Source organism: Zingiber officinale, chromosome 11A (genome assembly GCF_018446385.1).
Source record: "Zingiber officinale cultivar Zhangliang chromosome 11A, Zo_v1.1, whole genome shotgun sequence".
Taxonomy (NCBI): domain Eukaryota; kingdom Viridiplantae; phylum Streptophyta; class Magnoliopsida; order Zingiberales; family Zingiberaceae; genus Zingiber; species Zingiber officinale.
In genome coordinates, this window is record NC_056006.1 from 63,390,547 (window position 1) to 63,405,284 (window position 14,738).

Consider the following 14,738-nt stretch of genomic DNA (forward strand, 5'->3'; position numbering starts at 1 on the left):
AGAATTATGTTAATTTTTTCTAGAGATTTTTTCTAAACAAAAATTCTGTTAATATTTCTCCTCTTTTATCTGGTGCCAAAGGTTATAAAAAGGGAGGAGGCCATGCCACCAAAACCTAATCTCTCTTGAGTTGTTTTCCCTTGCTTGTGGCCGGCACCTCATCTCCTCTTTTCTCTCTTTTCTTTTCCCCTAGGGCCGGCGCCCACCTCCTCTCTTCCTGCTAGGGTCGGCGCTCCACCTTCTCATCTCTTCCTCCCTTTCCTCCCTCTAGGGCCGACACATATCTCCTTTGGTGGCTAGATCTTGGAGGAGAAGAAGAAGAAGAAGAGAATAACCACCCTAGGTGGTAGGCAGTTTGGAGGAGAAGAAGAAGAAGGAGGCACCCCTTTTCTTTGCACCTTTTGGTGATAGGCGGTTTTGAAACAAAATAAGGTTTGGGTGGTTTGTCTTGGTAGATCATCGCCCACACGATGTCCAAGAATAGGAGAGGAATACAGCAGAAGATCAAGAGGTCTTTCTCTATGAAGAAAGGTACAACTAGTTATTTATTCCGCAGTGCAACTAGTTATGTTTTCTTTGTATGGATCCTGAACACTAACACAAGAGACAAGAGATCTTGTGCTTCGATCAATGTGCATTTTGGCATATCAAGGACTTGCTTGATTGATCAAACACATGTCTGATCGAGCATGTAGGTTGCTAGGAAAAGTTCTGTGCCTGTACAAATTTTTGTACAGAGGTTTTACATAGAACAGAATTCCGAGCGCCAACAGAGCTAGGTCAACTTGCTCCTAGGTTTTTGTCCATATCTCTTTCCTTTCTTCTTGATTTGGTTTGTAACAGCAACAGCACTAGCCTCCTTTCATTTTCCCTTTCCTTTCTTAAACCATCTTTTCCTATTCTTGGAACTAGAACCTTCAGCTACAAAAGCTTGACCAGAAATCCTTGCGGATTCAATCCTCTCCGACTCAAGTTCAACATAGCGTGAGACATTGGTGAAAGTCTTGATACTCTCACTGTGGATCAAATTCTGTTTCATCATTTCCCAAGAATCAAGAAGAGAACGGATAACTGCTTGAACCTGTTGTTTATTAGCCAAGGCATGACCAGCAGTCTTAAGCACTTGAATAATGTTACCCATCTCCCTGAGATGTTGGGTCATGGTAACATTCGAGCGTTTTTTATAGCTATCAAACTTAATTGTGAGTTGACGGAGCTTACTGAGACTAACTCCATTGTACTTTTCTCTAAGGGCTACCCAGACAGCATGAGCCGATGGTAATGGCTCATACTCAAATATCAGGTCATCCACCATTGAACTAATCAATATTCCCTTAGCAATTGAGTCATTCCTTTTCTATGCCTTATAGGCATCAAGGTCACGTCTGTGCTGTGTTGTAGAACCATCAGCTGGTTCTTCCATGAATTGATTTACAGCCTCTAGAACTTCTTGTTCCATAAGAACGTATTGTATCTTGAGATGTCAGATTTTGTAGTTATCTGCATATAATTTCTCTCCCTTATTGAGTTCAGCTATGATGTTTTTAGTTGCCATGATTTGCATAAATAAACACATTATTTAATATTTCAGTGTAATTCATATATATGCAATTATTTATTGACTCGGTGTAAATTAGAGTTAGTTTACAAAATCAAGTGATAACATTGTTTCTACTCATCATTTGTATGTTCTAATCTAATCAACATTGATCAATCATATTACACACATCCCATCTAATGAACGAATCATTATTAAAATGAACTAATCATTTTTCATATGAACTAATCATATGGATATATGAACTAATCATATTCACATGAATTAATCATGAGCAAGTTAGTTAACACATAACATAACTGTTTATTTATCATAACTCTATTTGTACATAATGACAGAAATTATTACATGACTCAAACACTAAATGGACTAACACTGATCGTATATAATGATAGTAAACAGAACACTAGTAAACTAGATAGGACAATATTGCTCCCACTAGGACAAATACTAGTGTAGCGACCAACATTATCCCTATTAACCTGGACTCATTTGGGATAATCTCAGATGGGGCAACTTTAGGATTCTTTTTCATATCTATTTCTAGATCTTCCTCGAACATTTCCTGGTCCTCTTCAAACTCTTCAGGCTCTTCTTCACCCATATAGTGAAGTAGTTCCTCACACAGTTCTGAATATATGGCACGTCCTTCATGACGTCCCCATACATAGTCTACTATCACCCTAGGATACTCTGGCAATGAACGCATCAATGCCCAGATCCTATAACTGTCCCGGACTAGAAACTCTTCTTGCTCAAGTTTTTAGAATAGTCTATCAAACCTTCTAACATGTTCACCGACTCCATAAATAGACTTATACTCTATCTCCTGAATCTCCTCCCATAGCTGGTTTCGCCGCACTTCGCGACGAGTCAATGTGGTAATCATCCGAGCCATCTGAAAAATTAAATTTAAATAAGTCAATACAAAACTAACTAACCAATACAAAACTAGTTTCATTCAATTTATACAGATATACAACCATCATTATAAATCAAGAAAAACAAATCTTCTTGATTTTTAGGAGTTTTAGTTGACTGATCGATTGGACCGGTTGATCAAGAGTTCGGATCTTAAGCTTAATCTATCGTCCTCATTAGAACTAATCTAATTGGACAGAGATTTCTGACCTATGTTATGTTATTGTTTAAGCTCATTTGAGTCAATATCAGACTTATTGATCAAATTCAGGCCCATTTGATCAATCCAATTCCCATTGGATTAAGTCTGACCCATTAGAACAAATCTAATCTTTTTTATCAAATCTGACACAATAGAACTAATCTGGTCATATTTGATCAACCCAACTTATGTAATCAAAATATCCCCAATTAATTCAATAATAAACCGAACTGGTTAAAACAATAAATAATTTAAACCAGATTTAGGTATCATTGAATCAAACTGGTCTGCTTAAATTAACTAATAATTTAAACCAGACCTGGGTTTGATAGGACAAGTTAGTCTGGTTCAATTTTCAGTTAATTGAACCATAAATTAATTAAATATCTTATTATTAATAAATAATACATTTCTATATGCATTTAATTAATTAATTAATGTATTTAATTAAATTCCTTTAAACATGCACTGAGGTTTCTCTACGTGAAGAAAAAACAATTCATACATGCACTGTGCTTCGTCAAAACATTACTGTTCATCTCATTTTTTTTCTTCAATCGATTCATGAATCGATTAAGTCACTGTGCATCTCAAGAGTTTTTATTTTCAATCGATTCATCAATTGATTAAAAACCCATTCAATCAATTGATGAATCAATTAAGTTACTGTGTCGTGAGCTTAATCGATTCAATTTCCTTCTCAATCGATTCAAATGCATGAATCGATTGAGTAATCAATTAAAATGAAAAAAATTGTGCACTATTCATCTTCTATTTCGCGACAAATGCGATTCTTCCGACGGCCGACTTTCACCGGTATTTAAACACAGTCGCCAACGCTCCTCCTCTATGCCGCCAAGGACTACACGATCTACATGTAACCGGATGGAAATCACGATTTGGGATGCGATTCTGACATAGATCGCTGAAATCACAATGTCGCAATTTCTCCGTGCTTTCAAAAATAGTGCTCTGATACCAATGTTGATTCTTTTTGACAGTATGGAACAAACACAAAAACAAAGTGGTAACCACTCACAGTGATCTCCCGAAGAAATCGATGAAGTTGTCGGGTGTCGCTGTTGTCGGAAGCACGATCATAGGTAACCGGAAAGGACTTCAAGGTTCACGAGTCAAATCCCTAACCTCTCGGATGTTCTTCTTTGCTCAACGCACCTCTGATCACCGTCGCCTCTGCCTTCACCTTATGCTCTTCCTCTTCTAATTCTTTTCATGGCTTGGACGCACCATTTATAAAAAGATTGAGGAAGACGAGGGGGAAAGGACGCCCCTTCGTCTATTTGGCGTTTGCAGCAAAGAGAGAAATGAAGGGGAAACGGTGCCCCTTCGTCTCCTGTAACGCCCAACACCCGGAGTCCAGGCGCCCTGACCACTTTGGTGTCATCTAGGCACCTCGTTGAAGCCCGTTGTTGAGGATCAATGTTGGGTCCACATCAACAGCACTCGGGACGCCTGGACCGTGACAAAACCTTATCTTTGCATCATAACATAACCGTTGCGAGCAGATAATGCGCACAGTTGGGGGCACCCAGAGGGGGTCCAAGCGTTCGGAGATGCCACGTCAGCAAACTGCTAATTTCGACCAATAGGTTATAAATAGAATCCTAGTCTTCTTCATTTAGTATAACACTTTCTGTATTTGAGTTTTCTATTTCTTTCTAAGCTGTCAACATCCTGTACGAGGTTTCTTCACCTCCAATTTGTGTCAAAAAAGAGTTGACATACAGAGCTTCATTTACCTTGAATTAGTAACCTTCCCAATTGTCAATCAAATAAATTCAGTAGTCTTGTACTTTCTTTTATGTAATTTAATTTCATTTATTAGAAGTGTTATTATTAAATTAAGTTGAAAGCTTTGAAAAGAGATTTGCAAAGAAAATTAAGGAGTTCTCGAAGAATGTATATTACTGATATTATAGGTAAAATGGTTAATTTCTTAAATACACTAAGCCTTCGTACAACTCTAGTGTGAAATTTCAGTAAAAGGGAGTAAAATGAATACTCTTTAGTTCTTGCATAAATACAACAAAACAACTGAAACTATTTCTTTTGAGATCCATCTCTGTCAGTATATTATTATGTGTTTGCTGCATCTGTCACTGGCCTATGGCACTTTGAAAGCCTTGGTGAATTAGATCTCGATTTCATAGGACTTCTTGGCGATAGATTTAGTTGCTCCAAGGCTCGGAATTGTAGCTCCGACGGATAGTCTCGCACACACCCGATTCGAGGTCCGGCACCGGTTGTCCATCTGCAAGAGAGCTTCTTGCCCAACTGATATGATTCGATGCTCCTTTTTGAATGTATCCTTCGAAGAATCATTTCTGATGGTATGGAGTTTTCTTCATCGCCTTTTATGTAAAGTTTATCAGTATGAGAAGAGTTCTCCAATGTTTCATTCTCCTCTATGGCTCTAGCTCCATACTCTTCAGCCACTTCCTCACTCTCTTCCTCAAGTGATTCTTCCAATAGTTTTCCTTCAGCCCGCAACTTAGGATCAGCTTGAGAAGTGTTGTTCAGCGGCTCAAATGAAGAGACCTTTGCTACTGCATTGCTGATTGATTTTCCGCTGACAGCATGAGAAAAACCAACTGTGGTTTCCAGACTGACAGAGGCATTTACTTCAACCAAGTTTAGTTCCGACCTGTTGTTTCTCAGTCTACTGTAATCATCACCATCCTCTTCAGTTGGATTTTTCTGTTTAAACAAAAAATATATATTAAATTTTACTGTTGTCTGCAGGATGAATGAGGTTCCTGAATTGCTCACTTTAACATTCGTGATATCCACATTGTTATCCTGAAGAAAGATCATGAATTCCTCGAAGTTCTTTTGGGTTGGGCGGTAATGCCCGCTATGAGGCCACACAACCTGCCAAATCGATTATTAATGCACTAAATAAAACTAAAATCATTTCCAAGAAATGAAAATGAATCTATAAGATCATTGTTACCCTCAGAACTCCATTTTCTACTACTAATTGACCAGCAGCAGAAGTTGCTCCTCCAGCAAGAAAACTAGAGTGTTGAAATGTTCCCTTTTTCTTCTGCAATTTTTGATACATGATTTCAGTCAATCCCCAGTCCGAATATTTGCAGGTTTTGCAAACGTCGAGCAGGATAAGGAGATTCACCTGTCCGACATACAATTTCTTTGATGTGCTCAAGACAAAAATCCACTTAGCACCTTTTGGACCATCAGATGTGTCTAGGACTTGCTTGCTCTGTCTATGCATGAATTTTCCATCTTCGATTATGACTTCGTAGGCTTCCCTTTCTTGCTGCACAATCGAATAAATATGTTCAGAAATGAACAATCACCTTTTATGTTTGTAAATAAAAGTTGCTTACGGGGCCAAGATACTTGATGCATTGTTGTAAAAGCTTTGATCGAGTGCATTGTTGCTCGAGGTTGACTTCCTTTCCTTCTCCAACATCAAGCCTAATAACCGAAATAGTGTTTGAGGAAAACATTCACTGAGATAAACCATTGAAAGAATTAGGATTTGGCAAACTAACCAGTAGAAGAAGGGTTGCATGCTCTCGCACTGAAGCCAACGATCATAGTAGAATTGGAGATTGTGACCGTACCGGTGCCGAGGATCAATCTGTTCATTTGTTGATACAATGGATAAGCAAACAGTTGCCAATGAAGAAAACACGCAGAAAACATCTTGTGATGATTTTGACACCTACTGCCTCAAGCCAGTGCTGCAAAGCAAGTTTCTGAGCTTTCTCATCCTTCGATAAACCCTTTCCTACCTGGAACGCAAGAACTGCAAGCTTCATGACTAATGCCCTTGACATGATACGATACGACGATGAGAATCAGTGATAGCGGAAACAGATACCTTAGCAGCTCTGCATTTCGCCCTAGACCATCGTGAAACAGCTGATTCTTGTTTCTCGATGACGAAAAATGACACTGAACTACGTCTGAGCATCGCGAAATCTAACAATTTCCACCTAACATATAGATGTTCTCCATGTCAGATATCTGAAATAAGTTGATAGCAAAGTTCAGACTCATACCAGCGTTGCTCCACAAGGACGGCGCAGTCTGCGAGCTGCCTCCTTGTCCGAAAGCTTTTATAGACCTTCTGCAACTTGACGGCAGCCTCATGCTTGGGGTTGCCTGGTTCAATCAAGATGGATTCCCGGGACCTCTTCCTCAAATGAGTAATCCTCGTACTTTTTGGATCGTCTTGGGGCTCTTTGGATTTGTCTGGCTCTACGGAAGAATAATCCGTCTCCCCTTCATTGAGGCTAAGTGATCCTTGGGTCATTCTGATGGAGTACAGAGTTGATCTGGCATTGCTGCATAAACTGCGGAGAGCCTGTAAGCCACCGAACATGGCACCGTAGCCAGCAACAGGGAAGGAGAATGGCACCCCCATTTTAGCAATCAAACTACTGCAAGAAGAAGAAACGTTTCCCTTATCTTAGCTTGAAATTGCAAAAAAGAAGATCTTTCTTTTTCCATCGGAAATAAAGGTTTCAGGAACCGTGAAAGTTGCAGATTCAGATTACTTCTTCAAACTAATTAACCAAACCAAAAAAAAATTGCAATCTCACGTTGTCCTATACTAGTACCTATGAAGAACACCTCAGGCTGGCAGGATAGGAGGCTTCGAAGGCTTAATCCGATCCTTAGTTGTGCAAGAGAGCTGATCGGAGATGGTTTTTAAATAGCAACCGCGGTGGCAAACGAACAGTCAACATCCTCCGAGCACGTGTTTGATGATCCAGTAGTACGAAAGTTTCCATCAAATCTAATCCAAAGATTGACAGAGTATGCGCGTGAATCCGGCCGATTATCATAGGAGTTCAATGGAGTCGAGTCAAGTTTCCTGTAGTTAAGATATCTGCATCGATTCAACTTTCTCTCAGAAAGACGCCAAAAGAACTTTGATGTTGGTATTTTTTTACTCTAGTCACTTCAATTAAGATTGATCTAACTTCAGCTTAAGAAAACACAAAAACATCTCAACATCGAAAGATTCTGTCTGTATCGTGATCTAGCTGAGCTGCCTCTCACTGGCTGATGATGTAAACCTCCATCCATTCGTACGATTGGTCTAAACCTAATCTCCTCCTTGTTTGTTTTCTTCTTTTGTATTTACGAAACCTCCATGATTGTATAACAATCAAAGTCGCACAGTGTCGCAGGTAATATCCCCCAACCACTACGAGCTATCTGTCATGCAGCACGTCATCCGAGCATCGGTCGGTTTACTATGACCATTCCCATCTTACCTTGCACTCCAAGCCATTCATGCGCGTGGGCCATTTAATTCACGCACCGCCATGTAGATGAGGCTTTTAAATGTCCATATCAAAAATTTTACTGTGAGAATTTTGGTTGACATGCCGCGCATCGTGCGAACGCGCAGGAGTTGTTGGGAAAAGGTCAAATGAGGGGATTCGCTCCGGCAACTTCACTTGTTGACTTTTACACCCTCCCAGCCCACCAGATTGCGGTCAACAGTCAATAGATTTTTTTCCCCTTTTTTTAAGTAAACATTTCCACAAATATAAAAAATATATATATAATTTATCCTTTAGGTTAATTAGTACAGGTCAAAAAAAATAAAAATTAGAGTGCAAAGACACTAAAAGTGGAACCAGGCTGAGGAAGGTGAAACCTAATCTTATTAATCTCAAGTTGTCATCCAAGTTTCTAGAAGATTAAAAAATATGGGGGGAAATTAAAAGTTGGTAATAGATCATTTTCTTCATAAAAACATATCATCAGATAAAAATAAAATATATTTAGTAGGGGCAACATATATAATCCTGCCGACGCATCCTGAAATATTTCTAATGGTTAGGAAGTTATAAAATTAAAGTTGATAGGATTTAGATAAGATTTCATATTTGTCGTACTTATCCTTATTTATTATATCTATATTCATATTTATTTTCATATTCATTTGATATTTAATTTTCATATTCATCCTCATATCGTCAAAGTTTCGGGTATCTATATCTTACTTATCATCCTATTACTCCATATCATTCTCATTTAAAAAAAATATTTCAATGTACTTGTCAATTTTTCCTCGTCTCACGTTCTTTTGATCGGGTGAACATTTTTCGTGAAAAAGAAGATGAGATACGTATTGATGATCGAATAAAGAGATAAATTAAGTCTTTATTTCTAAGACGGAAAGCGAGTTAATTTTTTCTTTCCCAATAAATAATGAAATATATATATATTTTTTTTTTTGATTTAATAAGACTGTGTTCATCACAGATTTTGATTCACTCAGTTCACTCGTCCGACCGCTTTTTCTAGGCTTCGCAGTTTGCTCTGCTGTTCGACAGTAGCTCGCTCGATAGAAGCCTGCAACTCGCTCGACAAAAGCTTACAACTTGTTCGACAGAAGCCTTCGATTCGCTTGGTTGGCTTTAAGCTTCGCTCGGTCGGACTCATTACTTGGTCGGCCACTTCACTCGGTCAGCCTTAAGCTTCGCTCGGTTAGTCACTTCGCTCAATCAGACTCTTCACTCAGTCGGCCTTAAGCTTCACTCGGTTGGACTCTTCACTCGGTCGACCTTAAACTTCAATCGGTTGGACTCTTCACTCAGTCGCAGTCAGCCTTAAGTTTCATTTGGTTGGACTCATCACTCGGTCGATCTTAAGCTTCAATCAGTTGGACTCTTCACTCGGTCGACCTAAATCTCTACTTTCGATCGGCCTTAACCTATTTCGCTCGGTCGACCATTATGAAATCACGTTCAGCACTTGGTAGATACTAGTCCTTGCTGATAACTTGAGATTATCAATTTAATTTATTTTAATAAATAAATTTGAATTTAGTTTATGTAATTTAAATTCAACTAAATTCTCAAAAATTTCCGACAACGGGTTATTTTCACTAACAATTATTATTAAAAAAATGTAATTTGTGAAGTTTAATTAGGGGCGGATTACATTATTGGATCCATAGCAGCTTTCAAGTCACCGACGCCCGCAAGCTGATCGTCCGTACGTTGATCCGGGCCTACGTATCTGAACAATGAATTCGTCTGTGATTGTCCTAATTTCTAGCCCATGGCCATTCACAACCTGCACGCACCTTCACCGTCCCTGCAGCAATGCTGGCAGAAGAAGTTAATATCAGATTCGTATGCAGTAGAAAAATGATAAATGTAATTAATTATCAAATACCCAACTGCATGCATGACATGCTTTGATGTCCCTGTCTCTCAACCTGCCCTACCAACAATAACGGACGTTCAATTATTATGCATCATCCTACACTTTTCATCAGAGCTGCAGTTCGTACAAAGATTTTTTTCAATCATCCGTGATCATTCTTGGCGTCCAGATGAACTGAAACGATTGAAAGGATAAGGACATCTTACCTCGTTTAATAATTAGCAAATTGGTCCGATCGATGATGATTAAATCATCAAAAGGTCATGAATTCAAATATTAAAAATAATTTTTTGTAAAAAATAGATTATGATTGCGTATAATGGATTCTTCTTCAAGATTTCGTACGACGAGAATTTCGTGCATCGGACTATTTTTTTTTAAAGAAAAATTAGATCTATTATACTAATGATCCCCTAGTATCGATCCACGAATATAAAGAAAAGTATATATAGATACACAAACATTAAATATATAGTAAAATAAATTTTAAATCATCAATTTCTAAAAATCAACTCTTAATTATTATATCAAAAATATCATACCTCCATTATACATGCTATGTGTTTTTCGTTCATTAAACTTCTGATGAAGACGCGACCGTCGTCGTCGTTCCGCCGGTCCTCATTAGCAAACTGATCCACTGACCACGCCGTCTCCGCCGGTCCTCATTAGCAAACTGATCCACTGACCAAGCTCATTTTACGTTTGACCGAAGGGAAAAAAATGGAATTAAATGATTGGGACTATGAGTCACCACCTGTTTTTAAAAGAGCTCATGATCCACAAGTATATGATCGAACGTCAATAGGGGAAGGAAGTTATTAGTCAACAGGATCCAGGTTGTAAACAGTGGCGCAACAGCTAGCTAGCTAGCTGCTTTAACTAATTATAAAGCGTTAATTAAAATTGGGTCTTAATCGATATTAATACAATTAATGGTTACGTAACGTTGAGTTTGTGATTGATTCATTCGGTCCTATGGAAATTTTTTATTGACCATCAAAATAAATCGGGAAATGTATGTGACGATCAACTCAGAAATCCAGCATCCTTTGATTACGTCCTCCGAAAGAAAAATTCCTATAAATACATCGTAGCTAGGATAGAAATCACGGATACTTAAGAGATAACCTGAATATCCTATCACGATATCATAGCCCCAGAGATAATATCCTACCATGATACCATAGCCCCAGGACGACGGTCTTAATCGATATTAGCACTAATCGACTGAGCATTTGGATGAGATTAATACAACGTGGCGTAGCTTTCCTTCACTGACTACTCTATCGGTTCTTGGTTAATTAATCCAATCGCCACAGATTTAAAAAGTCCAGTCGCGTCTTTTTCTATTCAATGATTGAAAACCCTTAAAAATGATAAATTCATTAAGTCACATGTTTCATCCTAGAAATTCAGTATCTTTTGATTGAGCGTCTCTTTTGGAGAAATTTTTTTTACAAATTTATCATAGAAGGGGATCGAACCACGGATACGTAGATGACAACCAAAATATTTTGTCATTGCACCATAGCTTCAGAGACAAAATGATAAACCCAGCTAGTCCCAGGAGAGACTGGTCCAGTTTCATGGAATTTTTCCACCGACAACCAGGATAAATCTGGAAGCACTGGCGGCAGGTGACCAAGAAGCCCTAGCATCCTTTGGTTGCATGCTCCATTTGGAGAAAAAAATTCTACAAATTTTTCATAGCTGGATATCGAACCGTAGGTGCTTGGGTAACAACTTGGATGTCTTACCACTACACCAAGCCCAAAGTAAAAATAATAAACCTAGCTAGCCCTAGAGTGGCTGATCCGGCCCCACAAAAATTTTTCACCGTCCATCCAAATAAATCGAGAAGCATTCACGATGGGCAGCTAAGAAGCTTAGCATTAGTTGGTTATGCATCCCATTTGGAGGAAAAATTCTTTCAAATTCGTCATATTTGGGCATCAAACCGTGGGTACTTGTGTGACAACCTGGATATCTTATCGTTGTACCATAGTCCTGGGAACAAAATGACAAATCTTGGTAGCCTGGGATGACCAACCCAACTTCACAAAATTTTTCAACCAACTATTAGGAAAAATCAACAAATGCTCGTGGCAGACGGCTAAGAAACCCCGCATCTGTTGGATTGAAATAGCCATTGAGTACCATAAATTGATAGATATCCAACCTTTGAATTTACTTCATTAAGTTAATCTGTTAGAAATTTGTTTTTTTTTTTAACCAATATCGCAAGCTTAGGTTCAAAAGAACTGGTTAAACGATAATATATGAAGCTTAAAACATCTTGAAAATCGCTAAACAACTCAACATTAACTTGGCCAATCCCTAAACTATTGATTCAAGAATTTCTAACTGCAATGAATTAAAATCCTCTCTCTTATACGAGAGGGTTCAACATATGGATGCAGGACGATCGGTATATTTTTTTTTAATTATTTTTAAAATTTTAGAATATTTTTGGTATTCAGGATGTTTATTGTAATTTTTTTTTTTAGTAATTTTTTATATTTTTTTGGTATTAAGATAATATTGATCATTTTTCTTTTGTATTTTAAAATTTTGAATCGTTTATAAATTTTAGGATTAAGAGTTTTTTTTATTACAATTTTATTCCGTTTTACAAGATGCACTAAAAGAACCTCTTATTACTGACAAAAATTTCCGCTATTCCATCGTTATATTAATTTAGCAATGGAATTACGATGAAAATATAGTAGTCGGATGTGTTGGATCGAATGAGTGCGATAGAGGAGGATGAATATCGCGCTTTTAAAACTTTTCTTTTACTCGTTAAAAACAAAGTCGTGCAGCGAAAAGTAAAAAGAGACTCGTTTGGTTACTTGGTTCAAAGTCTAGGTCGACTCCTACTCCAAGGTCGGCAATCCTTGACCGCACTAATGGCCAATCAACTAAGTCTCTTCTTTCCGAAAACCTCAGAAAGAAGCAGTGCATACAACAAGATGAGTAAGATAGTAACAGCCTACTATCTTACTTGAATTAAGTACAATACAAGCAAAAATAAGTTATACCGACAATATATAAAAGTTGAAGCTCAATCGACACTTCTTGAAGCAGTAGACGAGTGTTGAATAAGTGAATGGAGAAGAAATAGAAGAGGAAAGAGGCTCCATTGTGAATGGGACTTTAGTCCTACATTGGAAGTTTCAAGGCATTTTATTGGTTTATATTGATTCACATACATTGAGGATGTAAACAAATGCATCGGGAGAGACTCTCTCTCACGCTGGGAGGGGCAGTGCAAATACAGGTCCGATTGCGACAACAATGATATGTAGCGCTACACTACGAATGATGGACCTACGGCCAGCAAAATTGCCCCAAGTGAACAAACCATCATTTTCCAATCCAGATGTTGCTAGAAACGGATGTATTAAATTTTAGATGCAAAATAATCGTCAGTAATAATAAGTAAAATTGTCATTTCACCGTCATCGCCCTAATAATGACCATTAAGATGGCCTTTAACATCATTATCAGATAGCCTCATCTTTCCATCTCTCATTTTTCTTCCTTCCCCACGTGCAACTAACACTCAGTGTAACGTACGTGCACCCGATTCACCGTGACGTCCAGTTCACCGCCTGGTGGATTCATGGTCGATTTATACCCCATGCAATGCCTTGTAAGCCCTCTTGCGGGAGTTGAGGTGGTGAGGTCGCTCGAAGAAAACCACTTGCTTGCACTTGCCTTGCAGCCACGGCATTTCATCCGCCATCTCTTCTCTTCGACATGTTACTGCTGCCGCCGGCTTACTCGGTGTATGAGGTTCATGATGGCCTACGTGCCCACTGATCCTTTCTTCATCTTGCCACAGGCCAGCACCTACTCACAGGCATAAACCCACTATATCACTCCTACGGTGGATGCCTACGGTCGTGACGGCTGCTGCATCTATCCATCCGGTACAGCCAACGGAACCATCCGTCTCGATCGCCACGCACGACACGCCGACTGTCATACCATGGCATCTTTACCGGCGCCTTGGCATCGTCTACCGTACTTGGGTCTGGTGCCGCCGACACGTCATCAGGACCGTGACCCGCGCAGCTGACGGAAAAGACCAACAGGTATCCACAATGTGCTAAGGCATCCCCCTGATGACGACCGTAGTTCGGTCTCTAATCGTCATGTGTGATTAATTAATTCAGTATTTAACTGGCTCAACTATATCTCCACATTGTTTTGGCCAACACTGAAATGACTGACCTGGAGATGGCTTTCTGGGCTGACGGACGGAACAAAGTTGAGCTGCAACAGACCAATGCGCGCCTCGCCCCGGGAACGTGGAAATTAACCACGGGGAGCTGCAGAAGTTGAGACAGGTTCGAGAGCTGTCAGAGACGCGCCCAGCTTGGACGATGCGATGTCAACTAGGTGGCATCTACATTACAACCACAATCAATCTAGCTTGGTTCTCGTTCTCGATCGACTCCTCAAGATGAGAGCTCGATGCTAAATGCCCATGATCTGCGATGACACTATCACGTGGAGGATGGACTCACTCATCATTCTCATGAGTTCCTTTGTTGAAACTACATCCCCAACCGCCTCAATATCTGGGTCAGACAACACAGAGCAGTAATGCAAGAACGACTAAGGAGCCGTGGGAGTCCCTAGATAAGAAATACAAGACTGAGGGACACAGGGCAAAGAAGTCAACAGGTCGATTCCTCGGACTACAAATGGTTGACTGGGCAGATGGGACTGCCCAAGTCCGTGAGCCTGTGATTCAGCCGATCCACCTTTTAAGGGACGGTTCCCGAGGAAACCTTCAGTGGCTACTATGAGAGAAAATTGCTCCCCCGCTGGAAGGACTTCAAGAAAACTACAAGCACA

At 39.3% G+C, this 14,738-nt stretch overlaps 1 protein-coding gene across 1 annotated transcript; it reads right to left on the reverse strand.

Moving 5' to 3' along the window:
• Positions 1-4,608: 4,608 nt before the first annotated feature.
• On the reverse strand, positions 4,609-7,434 carry LOC122032899 (IQ domain-containing protein IQM2-like). The gene is made up of 10 exons (XM_042592213.1): positions 7,295-7,434; positions 6,734-7,114; positions 6,553-6,667; positions 6,398-6,463; positions 6,221-6,309; positions 6,053-6,143; positions 5,836-5,982; positions 5,656-5,748; positions 5,472-5,573; positions 4,609-5,399 (listed from the first exon to the last, which is right to left on the reverse strand). The coding sequence occupies exons 2-10, from the start codon at positions 7,096-7,098 to the stop codon at positions 4,779-4,781; spliced, it is 1,689 nt and encodes a 562-aa protein (XP_042448147.1). The 5' UTR covers positions 7,099-7,114; positions 7,295-7,434; the 3' UTR covers positions 4,609-4,778.
• Positions 7,435-14,738: the final 7,304 nt, after the last annotated feature.